Source organism: Artemia sp. Qi Xiang Cuo, chromosome 2, assembly GCF_049724085.1.
Source record: "Artemia sp. Qi Xiang Cuo chromosome 2, ASM4972408v1, whole genome shotgun sequence".
Taxonomy (NCBI): domain Eukaryota; kingdom Metazoa; phylum Arthropoda; class Branchiopoda; order Anostraca; family Artemiidae; genus Artemia; species Artemia sp. Qi Xiang Cuo.
Genome location: NC_142795.1, coordinates 70417211 through 70433543, shown reverse-complemented (window position 1 = coordinate 70433543; position 16333 = coordinate 70417211). Strand labels below are relative to the sequence as shown.

Here is a 16333-nt window from a genome sequence, read left to right as displayed (position 1 = left end):
AGTTTGAATTTTAACAGGTAGGCCTATTTGTATATCCTGAGCTTAAGTTTAAAATGGCCTTTACTTTTCTTTGAATAATTTGTTTTTCGGAAAGTTTTTTAATTATTTTGGTTCGTTTTTTATTGCAAAAAGTTTCAAGTTTTTATGGCATGGGGGGGGGGGGTTGCTTACTGTCCGAGTATTCTTTACTTTAAAAAACAGATCTAGAACTTTCAATTGAAATCGAATGAGGCTTTTTTCAAATTCTCTTTGATAAAACGTTGTATATGAACAATAGACAGCTTCCATAACTTGTGGACAGCGATTGACAACAATGAATGGATTGAAAAAATAGCTCCAATAAGGGGGTTTAAACCATTTCACTTGCTGACACAAAGGGATCACGACTGTTTGGAATTGACCTTAATAGGATTTGTGTTTTAACCTTATAATTGGATAATTATGATAGATTTACTATGCGTTCTTCCCATACAAAACTTTACCTTATTAAAGTCTTGGGGGTGCGGGCGGCGCACTTGGCATAAAGGACAAAACCTTAGCGTAAACAGTAGGAGAGGGGGAGGCTGAGGCAACAGACTCATCTAATACGGGGCGGAACTTCACTTATCTTCTCCGTTCCCGATTTAGGAGATTAGACAGACTCATTGGGCTGTAGAATGTTGGACCGTTTGAGTTGTGGAAGACGTTAAATACTTTATATTTTCAGTTATTGCAGGATTGATTTCATAGATTGTGGAATGGTGAGCCCCCTGGGCCATCATTTGGGTGAGCCTCAACTCATAATATGCAATTTTGATTAATTGTTCCGTGTTATGTGCATATATTATTCTATATATGTTATTTTGAGTTATTCTTTTATCGCATTGTGTTCATTTTTAAGCCTTGAGATAAAAACTGAAACCTTGGCGTAGACAGTGGTGGGGGGGGGGGAGTCTCCCCCCTCAAATGCATAATTGAGCAGTCACAGAGAAAGTAATACAACTGAAAATAATCTGTCTTTTGAAAATGTCTTTTTTAAAAATACACGAACAAAATCGTCCAAAAGAACCTGAAGTGCTATCTCTGACATTTCCGTTGATTATTTATTGCCGTTACTTTCAGATGCAAAATTTAGAATATTATTGAATGGGTTTAGTCAGCCCCTCCCTGAATAATTCACATTTGGATAACCTACCCCTGGGAAATTCCTCCCCCCTCAAAGAACATTTTCGTTTCCTGCTAATAATTCCCCCGCGTTAAATTTTACCCAGCAGAAATTTATTTATTAATTTACATTACTATCAGCACTAAATTTATTTATTAATTTACATTAATATCTATTGTATGTTTGTTTGCATTGACTGTTTATTTAATGATTGATTTTATATGCCCCCAGTGCATAACTTAAAACGCCTACCCCCGGGCCCTGGTGGGCTGTGTCGACACCGGAGTTTTTTGCTATCAGAACTTTGAAAATTTTTTAACAAAATGTCTATCTCAAAATTTCTATCTGACGCATTTAGGGCGTGGAGGAGGGGAGGGGGGCTAGTTGCCCTCCGATCTTTTTTGTCTCTTAAAAAGTGAACAAGAACTTTCAATTTCCAATCAAATGAGCCCTCTCTAAAGTTTATACGAGCATCCCTTCCGTAAGAAATAATATGAAGGATTCGGAGAATCCTTAAATTACAACCCTTGCCCTGAGGGCTGTGAGGGAGTTGTCATCCTCAAAGACCTAATATCCAGAACTTAAAACTACGTTTAATAAAATGGCTGTCTCAAAATGTTGATTGAATGTGATTGCAAAAAAGGTGGGCGTGAGAGGGGGGTTAGTTGCCCTCAAATCACTTTCGACTATTAAAAAGGGCACTAGCCCTTTGAATTTCCAATGGAATGAGCCTTTTTTAAGTTTCTACAACACCGCCTTCTATAAAAACCTTATATGCCCCAGGGTATAACTTAAAACCCTTGCCTTGAGGGCTGTGGGGGAGTGTCCTCCTCAAAAACATATTTTCTATGTGAAAATCAACTACGCTGAACAAAATGGCTATCTCAAAATTTTGATTGGATGTGTTTGGGGGAATGATGGGCGTAGGGGGGGGGGGGGTAGTTGCCCTCCAATCACTTTCAATTATTAAAAAGGGCACTAGTCCTTTGAATTTCCAATAGAATGAGCCTTTTTTGAAGTTTCTACGACAATATCTCTATAAGAACCTTATATGCCCTCAGCGCATAACTTAAAACTCTTGCCCTAATGGTTGTGGGCGAGTTTCCTCCTCAAAAACATATTTTCTAGCAGGATATCAACTACGCTGAACAAAATGGCTATCTCAAAATTTTGATTGGATGTGTTTGGGGGAATGATGGGCGTGGGGGGCGGGGCTAGTTGCCCTCCAATCACTTTCGACTATTAAAAAGGGCACTAGCCCTTTGAATTTCAAATCGAATGAGCCTTTTTCGAAGTTTCTACGACAACGCGTTCTATAAAAATCTTATATGCCCCCAGGGCATAACTTACAACCCTTGACCTGAGGTTTGTGGGGGAGTGTCCTCCTAAAAAACATGTTTCTTATCTAGAACTCAAGTATGCTTACAACCCGGGCTATCTCCCACGTGTGAGGTAAGAGGTTTGAGGGAATAATTAGTGGGGGGGGGCTAGTGGCCATTCAATAACTATCGCCCATTACAAAGGGCACTAGCCCTTTGAATGTTCCAGCAAATTAATCTGTTTTGTAGTTTCTACGATACTACCTTCACTAAAAACATATTATGCCCCAAGGGCATATTCTACTACCCGAGCGCGAAAAGTTTTGGAGGAGTGTCCTCCTCAAAAACATATTTTCTATCTGGAAATCAACTACGCTGAACAAAATGGCTATCTCAAAATTTAGATTAGATGTGTGTGGGGAGTGATGGGCGTGGGGGGGGCTATTTGCCCTCTAAACACTTTTGACTATTAAAAAGGGCACTATCCCTTTGAATTTTAAGCCGAATGGCCTTTTTTTGAAGTTTTTACGACAAAGTCTTGTACAAAAACCTTATATGCCCCCAGGGCATAACTCAAAACTCTTGCCCTTAGGGTTGTAGGGGAGTGTCCTCCTCAAAAACATATTTTTTATCTGTAAATCAACTACGCTGAACAAAATGGCTGTCTCAAAATTTTGATTGGATGTGTTTGGGGAAATTATGGGCGTAGGGGAGGGGGGGCTAGTTGCCCTCCAATCACTTTCGACTATTAAAAAGGGCACTAGCCCTTTGAATTTCCAACCGAATGAGCCTGTTTTGAAGTTTGTACGACAACGCCTTATATAAAAACCTTATATGCTCCTAGGGCATAACTTAAAACCCTTGCCCTGAGTGTTGTGGGGGAGTGTCCTCCAGAAAAAAATATTTTATTTCTGGAAAACAGCTAAGCTGAACAAAATGGCAATCTCAAAATTTTGATTGGATGTGTTAGAGGTAATGATCGGGGTGAGGGGGGGCTAGTTGCCCTCCAATCACTTTCGACCATTAAAAAGGGCACTAGAACTCTCGATTTCCAATCGAATGAGCCCCCTTTGAAGTTTCTACGACGACCCCTTCCATATGAAGTGCCTCTGGGGGAAAAAAATAATAAATAAATAAATAATAAAACATTGGAACCGTATGGCCTTTACTATAGGCAACGCTACAGCGTTGACTCTGATTCTACCTTTCTTGTTTAAAGTTCATGGCAAAATCTACCACTTAAAAAAATAATAAAGAATAGTATCCATTTGCTAGAAAAGCAGCAAGGAATTAATTACTTTTAAAAAGTAAGTTTTTGTTGAAACTAGTTGCGACGTATTTGCATTATGGGTATCAAAATATACCATAAATTATACCGTGTTTCGGTAGAGAGGATACCGCAAAAACGCCGCTTTTTTCATCGACTTGCACCGCTTTTTGGCATCGGTTGAAAGGCAACACTGCTTTATAGCTTTAGAAGCAAATCCGGCATCAAATGGCAGTGTAACCTTTGAGACTAGAAGGATATTTTCACTGCTTTTTGATAGTTCTATATCAATTGGCTATATCGACAGTTTCACACAATAGTACTTTGGCCCTGTTTGGTCCAAAATTCCTGTTTTGCAGCACAAACTAGTAGAAAACGGCACCTTGCTGTGATAAAATCTGATAATTATAGGCTATACATATCTTGTCTATAATCATAAGCCGATTGAGAGTCTCACAGCTCTCAATAGTTTTATAGCTTTTTGATAATTCTAATCTGACTCGTTAAGTGACAATACATATAATAAAAAACAACAAATAAACACATACCGTCCCCCCATTACAATTTCTTGGAAGAAATCCCAAATTTTGCTTTTTTGCACATAGGAACTTGAAATCTCAATAATAGTGCTTTTGGACATGCTGAATATGATGTTATATTACATGCAGCAAGATCAGGTACCCCACCCCCCCCATTACTAAATTGCACAAGTTTTTGTGGCTCGTATTTTTAGAGTTATTTTAGATAAATATTGTGTGTTGAAAGTCGTCCGAAAAAGGATATTCTTTTGATATATTTATCGTTAACAAATCAGTTCCATAGAGTTTCGGTTACTATAGACACATGTCGATCTTTACTTAAAGAATGTTATCAAGAAATGCTTGACAATGATATTAATTCCTGGAAGTCTTGGCTACTTTTTTTAACGTTATAATGACAAATGAGACACTATTTAAAACATTTTTCTTTTAAATGAAGTATAAATGACACACTGGCCCTTAGAAGATTTACGAGAGTGGTAACTCTACTCTTATTGCATAATTTTTGGTCTTCTATACGGCTGAAGCCATCCTGAACCTTATCCAGTAGAAACTCTTGAATACACAAGTATTTTAATCCAAAATTTTACTAAAAAGATCTTTTTGTATTCTAGTTTGTTGCAACTGTATGTTTGCCTAAATAAATGCATAACAAGGTAATCTATAAAGAAGAGTTCTGTTCTGCTGTCTTAACAAAGAAAAAAAAGACATAGACGTTATGAATCATTACAACCAGATTTGTTTCGTTAATATTTTTACGGGTTCCATGACAACTCCGCTCCATTAACTCAACTAAACCCTCATGTATCTCAACCTTCATTAAACCAACCCCGTTTAACTCAAACTCTCATTCAAATCAATCTATGTAACTCAATTCCATTCAACTGAGCCATCATTTAACAAATTCCCCATAAAATTCAACTCCATTTGAAACAACCTTCATTTAATTCAACCCTAAGTAACTTAACTCCCATCCCACAGAACCAACATTTAACTCAACCCTCATCTAAGTCAACCCACATTCCCAGCGCCTAGGTTTCAGAACAATACTTAACAATTGTCATTACTATAGCTTTCATTATTCTAATCTTGATTCTCAGACTTATTCTTCCAATTTTTTTGTTTTTTTATTGTGAAAAAGACACCATGGGCCTTGGTTGTACCCAGGTAAAAGAAGCTATCCACTTAATCAATGTTCTCTTTATCCAACTTCACCTCTTCAGCATAGAATTTAAATTGAGCGGAATAGGTGATAAGATCCTCCTCTAGATACTGATGAAGTTTCGGAGAGTTCTAGTATTACAAGATCACAAAATGCAGATACACATCAAGGAGTCCTGACTTAGCAAAAAAAGGAAAATAACTCAAATACTTTTAATTTGAAACATTAGCGCTTTTTATAAAAGCATGGTTTAAGATAAATCTTAGGCAATTTGGCTTTATTACCAGTACTTGACACTTTTTTGAAAGCAGCAAAAAAAAAATGCGTATTTTCTACGTTCTTTTTCAAAAGCTTAAATCCGAACTTTTCTAAAGCTCTAAGAAATCCATCAATGTCATTACAACGGCTTGTAACCTCTGCAAGAAGAAGGAACCCCCCAACTTTCAAAACACGATTCGCTTCCATAATGAAATCACTGAGATTAGTACCCATTAAGGATAAACAGAATACTGCCAAGTCGACACTGGCATTCTTTAGTGGAACATGAGCCATATCACAAGCTGTGACATAATCATTGTGAGCAACTAGATCAAAGGAGTAAACTTTTCTGTCAGGAAGCAATTTGGCAATTTGGGCATCTCCACAGCCAAAATCAGCAATATCCCCTTTGGGAAGCTTTTGTATATATTTCATAATTACATTCATAGGATTTGTTGGCCACTTGGCAACTTGAAATTGAAATCCTTTATGGTACACATCAAAGGATTCAGGATCTTGCCTAAATTTTTTTAATGCATCTTCACTTGTAGAAGTGTACAAATATTCATTTAAATATCTAAACCGGGATGACACCAGCTTTTCTCTCAAAGTATCACCATAATTTGAGACAAGACTTTTAGCTCGCTTTGACTCAGGAGGCATCAACTCGGGTTCTACCTCTTTTAAACTTGCAGAGTTTTCTTTTACTCCTTCATCAGCAACAACTTTGTCACCGTTTTTTCTGTTCCTTTTCTTCTTCCTTTTATTTTTTTTAGTTTCTTCACTAACACTTTGAATAGAGACTGAACTATTACCACCTAAACTGTCAAGCTCAAGAGATTTGCCTTCAGAATATGGAGCATCATTTTCTACAACAGAATAGTCTTGTATCCCTTTATTCATTGCTATTTTGTCAGTAGTATTTTCTATTTTTTTCATTTTCCTTTTTTTACCTTTATTATTAGTATTTTGAAACAAAGATGACTTACTATCGTTAGTTAAATTGTTGGCCTTGTAGTTTTTCTCCTCAACAGGGACAACTTCCTTGTTGTTACTACCACTGAATTCCCTTACACTACTGTCAAAAAGCTTTGTTTCAAAATTTTTATGGTCTCTATTTTTATTTCTTTTCAAATCTTTATTGCTCTTGCCTTGAGGTTGATCTAGGGATAAAATAAAAGGCATAGGTAGGAAACCACTTTCATTCTGTTCATTTTTGTTTTCATTCATCACAATTTCCTTTTTCAAATTCTGGACTTTCTTCTTTTTCCTTGTGCTGTTCTTCATAGTTTCTTTGTTTGCTGGTTCTTCTGGGATGACTATTGGAGTTCTGTTTGCTTTATTCTTCACTTTTTTAGCCTTTTTACCACTGCTAGCATCATTTTTCTCCATGGAGATAGCATTCGTGTTCAAAGAACTTAAACTGTCAGCACCAGGCCAATCTGGTTCCTCAAACATGGTAGCTGAAAACTAAAATGTCTTACAAATTTTGATCAAGATTGTTCTACACAAATAATTATTTTTAATTTGCAGTGGCTAAATCTGGCAACCAAATTCACTGTCATCCATACAAAAACAGCTTCCTACAACTCAAATTCAGCAACGGGATGCTTGGGCATTTGACAGACTCCAGGTGTTTGAGGGGAGGTGGTCTGGCAGATTTTCAAGGGGTAAGGGTCTGGTGTTTTGCACAAGGGCCATTTTAACTAGAAATCATCCAACATATCCTGCATTCAATACTTTTTGTCTAAACTGTTATATTAAATCATCAAATAATATTTGGAGATAAATTTTAAATTTACCACCAGTGAGAAGATAAGCTTAATTTGTTTTTTCTTAAGAAATTCTTAATGACAAATATTGATATGACAAAGCCTAGTTGCTCATATCTGGACTCCAATCCAGGAATTTGCCATTTACAAAGGGTTTTTGGAGCCACATTGATGCTGAATCCAGCATTACCTTTTGTTTTGCTTCTGTTCTTTTTTACTCCAATTTTTATACTTGGCTGTCATAACCACACTGAAATATTAGAAGAGCATCAATCAAGTTTAACCATTGCAGCTTAATCCTTGTAATATGAATTTTAGTTGGTGAACCAAGATATGAAATTGCAAATAATCTCATATTTCATAATCTTATATAGAGGGGGGGGGTAAAGTATTTTGACAGTGTGAAGTCAGAAAACAATTCTTAGTTCATGATATTAGAATAATTTTAGCTAACACATTTTGCATGCAGACCTGCTGAACTTTACCCCACCCCCCTAATTTGCAAATATATAGCCCAAATTTGTTTCTAGAGTATTATATTTTTATCATACTTATATATATATATATTTTGTTAGCATTAACCTTCACAGCTTCACTTCTTACAGCTTGTCACAAGCTCAAAGCTTGTTGATATTATTCATATAGTATAATGCAGGGTGGGGACATGTTTTTTTGCCTCTCTGTAGTTTCTCTATGGCCTTAGCAGCCATTTTGTACTGTGGGGTGCTACTATCATTCTACACTCAAGGTGAGGGCAGACAAGGGCTGTATATAGTTTATTTACTACACATGCTTTGGACATGCATTTAATAAGCCCAAGGGCTTGGTTAGTTTTAGAAACAAGTGCTTGTGTGCAGCTATGAAATTTCAGTTCTTATCAATAATACACTCTTAGGTAATAAGTCTTTACTTACTGCTTCTAGTTGTTCACCTTTAATACAATAAATGTAATGACTGGTCCAAGATGCAAAACTTTATATGTACTTACTTACTTACTTAGGTCCTGGCCATCCTCATGGGATGTTTTGGGGCCACTCCTCTTGCTAGCTCATGCGCAAGGGCTTGGTATGTAGCTCTATCTGGCGTGATATGTGACAACTGGGCTATCTTGACATTGTTGAAGTGAAAAGTTCTCCATCCATTGTTTTTGTGGTCTGCCTTGTGGATGAAGGCCATGGAGGGACCCTTCAAGGGCGATTTTTGGGAGGCGGCTTGGCTCCATTTGCTTGACATGGCCAAACCAGCACAGTTGTTGCTCCTTGATTTTACTTAGAATGGTTTCAGTGGACTGAAGCCTTTGACATACTTCCACATTTGTGATTTGGTCAGCATATTTGATTCTAACAATGCAACAGAGGCATCTCATCTCAAAAGCTAGAAGTTTTCTTTTGTCTTTGGTTTTCAGAGTCCATGTTTTGCATCCATAAATAACTATGGGGATTACTAGACTGTTGAATAGGTGCATTTTGAGTTTGTTGGCAAAAAGGTTGGCTAGTTCCAGAGGTTGGCTAGTCTTTGGAAGCTAGAGCTAGCAAGTGCAAGTCAATGTTTCATGTCAGAGCCATGGCAATTATCTGAGGAGAGTAGACTACCAAGGTACAGGAAGAGGTCAACCATTTCAACCTGTCTCCCGCCTATGGTGATAATGGGCAGATTGTCTAGTTTACATCTTGTAGTTACCATGACTTTGGTCTTGCTGGCATTGATCTCCATCCCAAACAGCTTTGTGGTATTGTAGAGTTTATCAGCTTGTGCCTGCAGTTCTTGTGTAGAGCTGGCTAGCTCAACAATATCATCAGCATAGGCAAGATTGTCTATCAGCAGCCCTCCTATTGTTGCACCATATTCTGACTGCATCAGTGACAGAACAACATTTAGAAAGAGGTTGAAGAGATGTGGTGATAAGATGCAACCCTGGAGTAGTCCTGACAAAGTTGTGAACTCTTCTGACAGCCCATCAATGGTTATTACTTGGCCTCAGAACTGTTCATACAGACTCTTGATTACTTTTGACTATCTCATAATGGATCCCATAGTGAAGGAGGATTTGCCAGAGTCCTTCCATATCAGGTCAAATGCCTGTCAAAAATCAACAAATAGTTGGTAGAGTTCTTGGTTGAATTTGATGTATTGTTCCATAAGTTGTTGAACAACAAATATCTGACCAATTAAGGATCTTCCTGGGCAGAAGCCAGCCTGATATTCTCCAATGGCAAAGGCAGTTGTTGCTTGTAAGTGATGGAGTAGGACTTTTGTCAGGACACGTGCCTGATGGCTAGTGAGGCTGATTGGATGGTAGTTTCTGCACTCTTTCTTTGACCCCTTTTTGTGAATAGGTACAATGGCAGCCTTGCACCACTGATGGGGTATGTGGCCAGTTTCCCTCACTGCAGATACAATGGAGCAGTACAGATCAGTTACATCATCCAATCTGATGTTAATGAGTTCAGCAGTGACTCCATCTGGGGTGGCTTGAGTGGGGTGGGTGGTTTCTGACTTGAGTGGGGGTGGTGCTCTAAGTTCTTGGTTGGGTATGGGGAAGCAGGTTAGTATTTCAGGATCTGCAGCTACTGGTGGATTCAGTTTATTGTTAAGGAATTCTTTCCATCTTTCAAGTTTCATCTTTATCCAACTAGCCAGATAATTCATTTCTCTTAGGCACAGCATGAACATGTAACTAGGTGGATAATACCAAGTCTTAACACTCCTGATATATATCCAACCAGGAGGATAAGTTAATTCCATTATACAGTTTTGGGATAATATCCAACTAGCCAGATAAATTGTTTTTCTTAGGCACAGCAAGAATATCTAACTAGTTGGATAATAATGTTGCTTAGTGTTTCTGATATATGTCCAACTAGGCAGATAAGAAGATTCTCTAAGCTGTTTGGGGTTAATATCCAACTAGCCAGATAAATTGATTCTCTAAGGCTTAGAGAATATCTACCTAGTTGGATAATAGTGTTACTTAGTGTTTCTGATATATATTCAACTAGGCAGATAAGAAGATTCTCTAAGCAGTTTGGGGTTTACATCCAACTATCCAGATAAATTGTTTCTCTTAAGCACAGCAAGAATATCCACCTAGTTGGATAATAATGTAGCTTAGTGTTTCTGATACATATATCCAACTAGGCAGATAAGAAGATTCTCTAAGCAGTTTAGGATTAATATCCAACTAGCAAGATAATTCATTTCTCTTAGGCACAGCATGAACATATAACTAGGTTGATACTACCAAGTCTTAACACTCCTGATATATATCCAACTAGGATGATAAGTAAATTCCATTATACAGTTTTGGGATAATATCCAACTAGCCAGATAAATTGTTTCTCTTAGACTGAGAGAATATCTACCTAGTTTGATAATAATGTAGCTTAGTTTTTCTGATATATATCCAACTAGGCAGATAAGAAGATTCTCTAAGCGGTTTGGGGTTAATATCCAACTAGCCAGATAAATTGTTTCTCTAAGGCTGAGAGAATATCTACCTAGTTGGATAATAATGTTGCTTAGTGTTTCTGATATATATCCAACTAGCCAGATAAGAAGATTTTCTAAGCAGTTTAGGGTTTATATCCAACTAGCCAGATAAATTGTTTCTCTAAGGCAGAGAGAATATCTATGTAGTTGGATAATAATGTTGCTTAGTGTTTCTGATATAGATCCAACTAGGCAGATAAGAAGATTCTCTAAGCTGTTTGGGGTTAATATCCAACTAGCCAGATAAATTGTTTCTCTAAGTCTGAGATAATATCTAACTAATTTGATAATAATGTTGCTTAGTGTTTCTGATACATATCCAACTAGGCAGATACGAAGATTCTATAAGCAGTTTGGGGTTTATATCCAACTAGCCAGATAATTCATTTCTCTTAGGCACAGCATGAACATGTGACTAGGTGGATAATACCAAGTCTTAACACTCCTGATATATATCCAACTAGGAGGATAAGTAAATTCCATTAGGCTATGCAGTTTTGGGATAATAGGCCTATCCAACTAGCCAGATAAGTTGTTTCTCTTAGGCACAGCAAGAATATCTAACTAAGTGGATAATGCTGAGTCTTAGATCTTCTGATAGGCTATATATTTAACTAGGCAGGAAGTTACTTAACTAGCCTACCTAGTTTGATTTATAGGCTATCAGAAGGGCAATGATAAAGTGTCCACCAAGTTAGATGTTTATGCTATGTCTAAGAGACAAAATTGTCTGACTAGTTGGATATAATCACTAGTTTGCATGAAGAATTGACTTATCTGTCTAGTTAGATAGCCAATATATTAGAAACATTAATTTAAAGTATTATCCAACTAATTAGAGATGCTAAGTTGGCTCTTATGCTCTATTGTATTTGACTAGCAAGATAAAACTATTTTTCTCTTAAATTTTAATTATTTTCCAAGTTGGATAATTTCTTATTTGCTGAAAAGGATTGTTCAGATAGCAAACTAGTTGGATAATTTTGGCAATAACTAAGTATGGTTGGATATTATTTTTACATTCTATAGAATAGAAATTTTTAGATAATATCGATTGGGTATACTCCCGGTTAGTGGAAAATACATCAGTAGGGCTATATATGGGACAATCAGGGAAAGGTGTATTTATGATTAGCCTAAATTGATAATTTCAGGCTAGGCCTATTTGAAAAGAGCACAGAGAAGGCATCACGTAGTCTAGGCTAGTTTGTTCACCTTGTCAGCAATAGAATCAATATTTACCCTCAAATACATGTGTAAAGTAAATAGCTTATAATTTATTCAAATGCATTGTGAGTCAGCGTATAGTACAGATTAATTTAGATAGGCCTAGCCAATACTCACATAATGTGACAACTACAAGGTTTCAATAATTCAAAAACGTTGCCTTATAACACTAGTTAACTTTTTATATAATAGATAGTGCTAAAAATTGCGTAGCCAAAAACAAAAAATTGTTGAAGTTGAGAAGATTCAGAAGTTTTGCCCATTTCGTAAAGAAGAAAGAAAAATACTTTTGTGCTGAGAAACCTGGTTAGAACCAAGCTTTAGAAATGATAGGCCTGTTTTTTAGCACTAAAGGGCTAGGCACACGTAGCTGATTTCGGGAACTGATTTCAGCATCAGTGGACAAACGAAAGCGGTAAGAAAAATTTGGTTCAAAGAAAAATTTATTGCACAAAATTTCCAAAACAAAAAATCATGGACTTAAATAGTCAACTGGAGTCTATTAATAGTTACTTGATTAATCTTAGCTTAGTTCTCAGTTTAATTCTCAAGCTCAGTTGTCGGGTCTTTCACCACAGATACCTCTGGCTGACTATTTGTTTGTATCCCTATTTTTGGGTGATGATCATGTTGAAAATCAGCGCTGATTTTGTAAATCTGTTGAAAATTTTTCAACCTCAAATCGTCGCCGATTTCCTTTAAAATCGGCGCCGATTTGGAAATCAGTTCCTGAAATCAGCAACGTGTGCCCAGCCCTTAAGATCAAACAGTTCGTGGTAACGAACTGTAAATAAGGAGCGACTCGGCTCAATGGTAACCGAAACTCTAAAAAACGGAAATTTGATACCAATAGATACATCAAAAGAATCAGATTTTAATTTTGATTTCAAATATATAAGTTTCATCAAGTTTAATCTTACCCAACAAAAGTTACGCGCCTAAGGAAATTGGGCTTATTTTCAAAAAAGGGGAAAAGACCCCCTAAAAGTTAAAGAACCTTAATGAAAATCACACCATCATATTCAGCGTATCAGAGAACCCTACTGTAGAGGTTTCAAGCTCCTATCTGTAAAAACGTGGAATTATGTGTTTTTTTGCCAGAAGAAAGATCAGGGATGCGTGTTTTTGTTTGTTTTTTTTTCACAGGGGTGATCGTATCGACTCAAGTAGTTCTAGATTTCCAGTAATTCGAATGGAAATTAAAATTTCTAGTGTCCTTTTTAAATGACTAAAAAGACTGAAGGGCAACTAAGCATCAACCCACGCCCCTTTTTCTCAAAATCGTCCAATCAAAATTTTGATCAAAATCTCCTTGATCGGACGAGATTGCTAGTTTGAGATTGCTGTTTTGTTCAGCATAGTTGAAAGACGATCTTCTGTAACTCTCCCATTCCAGATATAGACTCTTCTGGTTAGGATTAAATAAATAAATAAATAAAAATAACTGAAAGTAAGTAGCGACATTAAAACTGAAAACGAAGAGAAATTATTTTGTATACGAAAGGATCTGACCCCTCCTCAACGCTTCGCTCTTTACGCTAAAGCTTTTTATTACTTTAAAAAGTAGAGTTGTGACAGAGAGTCAAGCTTTAATTTAAAGAGCGAGATGTTGAAGTGGGGACAGCCCCTTTCATATACGAAATAATTTCTCTTCGTTTTAAGTTTTAATGTCGCTCCTTACTTTCAGTTAAAAGACTTTTTTTCTTTTAATTTCATTTCTGAATGTTTTTCAGCTAACGCGGGTTGCAGTTTGGCTCACCGTGCATAAAAAGTTAAAAAGGGACTTGCATATAAATTTTGGCAAAGCTTCCCCCCGTGTAAAATTTCCTCTGAAAAGTTCCCCTTCAGAAACTACCCACCCAACATGAAAATCTACCCGTATAAAATAACCGCTCCCATACCGAAAATACTTCCCTCGAAGAAATATATCAAAGTCACCCAATTAAAATTTTGAGATAGCCATTTTGTTCAGTATAGTCGAAAATCTAATAAATATGTCGTTTAGGATTACTTGATGCCCCACAGTTCCCAGGGGAAGGGCTGCAAGTAATGAACTTTGCCCATTGCTTACATATTGTATTGGTTATCGGGAAGTATATAGACATTTTCAGGAAGGATTTTTTTTTCTGGTGGGGGGGGGGCTGGAGGAGGGGGCTACTCGGGAGAATCTTTCCGTGGAGGATGTTTCTTTGGGGTAAGGGACATTTCTATGAAGGGGGCGCCGGATTTCCAAGCATTACTTAAAAAACGATCAGAAATTAAATTTAAAAAAAACAAGTTTTTTCAACTGAAAGTAAGAAGCAACATTAGAACTTAAAACGAACAGAAATTATTACGTATATGAGGGGCTTCTCCCCCAAGTCAATACCTCGCTCTTTACGCTACAGCTTTTTTTAGTGTTTTCAAAAGAGCTATCTATTCTAATTAAACCGCCTTTGTGATTCAAAGGTTTGTGAATTAATTTTTTTTTAACTTTTAACGTAAAGAGCGTGGTATTGACTAAGGAGAGAGAAAAAAAACAAGCGATACGGCTCAATAGTAATCGAAACTTTTAAAAACGGAATTTTGATGTCAATAAATGTATCAAAAGAATGGGCTTATAATGCTGATTCTAAATATATAAATTTTATTAAGTTTATTATTACTCATCAAAGGCTACGAGCCTGAGAAAATTTACCTGATTTTTTAAAGAGGGAGGAAACATCCCCTACAAGTGAAAGAATTTTAATGAAAATCACATTGTCAGATTCAGCGTATCAGAAAACCCTATTACATAGGTTTCAAGCTCATATCTGCAAAAATCTGCAACTTTGTATTTTTTGCCAGAAGAAAAATATACGAATATAGAAGTTCGTTACGTAAGTTAATTTGTAAATTACGTCAGAACTAAATATCAGAGACAGCAATTTAGCAAAAGAAGAGTAAAATTCTTATGCAAATTTTGTTTACTTATTCAATGACAGTGAGCCAAAATAAAAAGCTGCATTAACTAAAAAACGATCAAAAATTAAATAAAAAAACAAGTTTTTTAAACTGAAAGTAAGGAGTGACATTGAAACTTAAAACGAACAGAAATTATTCCGTATATGAAAGGGGCTCTCCCCTCCTCAACGCCTCGCTCTTTACGCTAAAGTTTGACTCTGTCTCACAACTTTATTTTTTAAAACAGTAAAAAACTTTAGCGTAAAGAGTGAGGCGTTGAGGAGGGGACAGCCCCTTTCATATACGGAATAATTTCCATTCGTTTTAAGTTTTAATGTCGCTCCTTACTTCCAGTTTAAAAAAATTGTTTTTTTTTTATTTAATCTTACATCTAAGCTCTTAAATCTTTCTGCAAAGATTATCGTTTTCTAAGGTCTTACATCTCACTGATGTTAGCAAAAAGCGTGAAAGACGCCATTTTTCTGCCATATAGAACAATGATGAGAGAACTTTGATGATCTACTCATCATTGTTCTCAGACCGCTGATCAGAGCAGAACGATGAAAGACGTTTACACAAAAACGACCAAAGATGTAAGATCTTTGTTCAAAGATTTCACTTTTAAGCGTTTTGTGACAAAAGATGTAAGATCTTAGCACATTGATGAGTGAAAAAACGGCCCTGATGTTTGCGAGTATGATCACACTAAGCAGGCAAAGTCGTATGAAGAATTTTATGCGCGGCGTGCCAATGGCGAAATAGATTTAGTCACAAGTGGTAACAAAATTGTTCCAACTCGAAAGGCTGCGAAACAAATTCTTTTCTAATCGTTTAGTCAGTCTTTGGAAGTCCTGTATCCAAAATGCTGTTATGTCTCTCAGTTTTGAAGCCTTCAAGTCTGCAATTCAGAAAGACTGGTGCAGGAAACCTTGGCTCGCAGTAGGGGATGTACCTAACGAGTTGAGTCATCATTATCATTAACCGGCTTTCACAGAACTTAACCTTATCTCTAGCAAGTGCAGTTTAAGGTAGTTTAATTTTATGTACTAACACTTAAGAATAAACAATCTAACTGAAAAATGATACCTTCAATTTGGGAGTTCAGAAAGATTGTGGTTCGTGGATTTCTTTCAGCTGACCAACCAAAGACCATCTTTTTTCATTGTGGTCTTTTCAGGTGAAGTAGCCGAATTTAAACAGCTTTTCGTTCACCATGCTGCGTTTTTACTAAGAA

At 36.6% G+C, this 16333-nt stretch overlaps 3 protein-coding genes across 7 annotated transcripts in view; all 3 read right to left on the bottom strand.

The window, feature by feature from the left end:
* Positions 1-12314, bottom strand: part of LOC148955565 (cysteine and glycine-rich protein 1-like) — a 121666-nt gene extending 109352 nt beyond the window's left edge. The window contains exon 1 of the mRNA XM_089102859.1: positions 12295-12314. The gene's annotated coding sequence lies outside the window, so the exon portion shown is untranslated. The remainder of the gene's footprint in view (positions 1-12294) is intronic.
* LOC148955564 (uncharacterized) lies at positions 5611-12762 on the bottom strand. Of its 5 annotated transcripts, none has more exons than XM_089102830.1 (2): positions 12295-12318; positions 5611-7159 (listed from the first exon to the last, which is right to left on the bottom strand). In XM_089102830.1, exon 2 carries the CDS (start codon positions 7145-7147, stop codon positions 5657-5659), a length of 1491 nt encoding a protein of 496 aa, XP_088958956.1. In that variant the 5' UTR covers positions 7148-7159; positions 12295-12318; the 3' UTR covers positions 5611-5656. The 5 variants fall into 5 exon arrangements, with proteins under 5 accessions (XP_088958956.1, XP_088958955.1, XP_088958954.1 ...); XM_089102829.1 differs by lacking the exon at positions 12295-12318 and adding an exon at positions 12691-12762 and having other exon boundaries at positions 5612-7152; XM_089102828.1 differs by lacking the exon at positions 12295-12318 and adding an exon at positions 12691-12749 and having other exon boundaries at positions 5612-7159.
* On the bottom strand, positions 8537-8926 carry LOC148955566 (uncharacterized). The gene has a single exon (XM_089107641.1). The coding sequence runs from the start codon at positions 8924-8926 to the stop codon at positions 8537-8539; it is 390 nt and encodes a 129-aa protein (XP_088963767.1).
* Positions 12763-16333: the final 3571 nt, after the last annotated feature.

Coding starts and splice junctions, on each gene's coding strand:
- LOC148955564 (XM_089102829.1), bottom strand. CDS start 7,147: ATGTTTGAGGAACCAGATTGGCCTGGTGCTGACAGTTTAAGTTCTTTG.
- LOC148955566 (XM_089107641.1), bottom strand. CDS start 8,926: ATGCACCTATTCAACAGTCTAGTAATCCCCATAGTTATTTATGGATGC.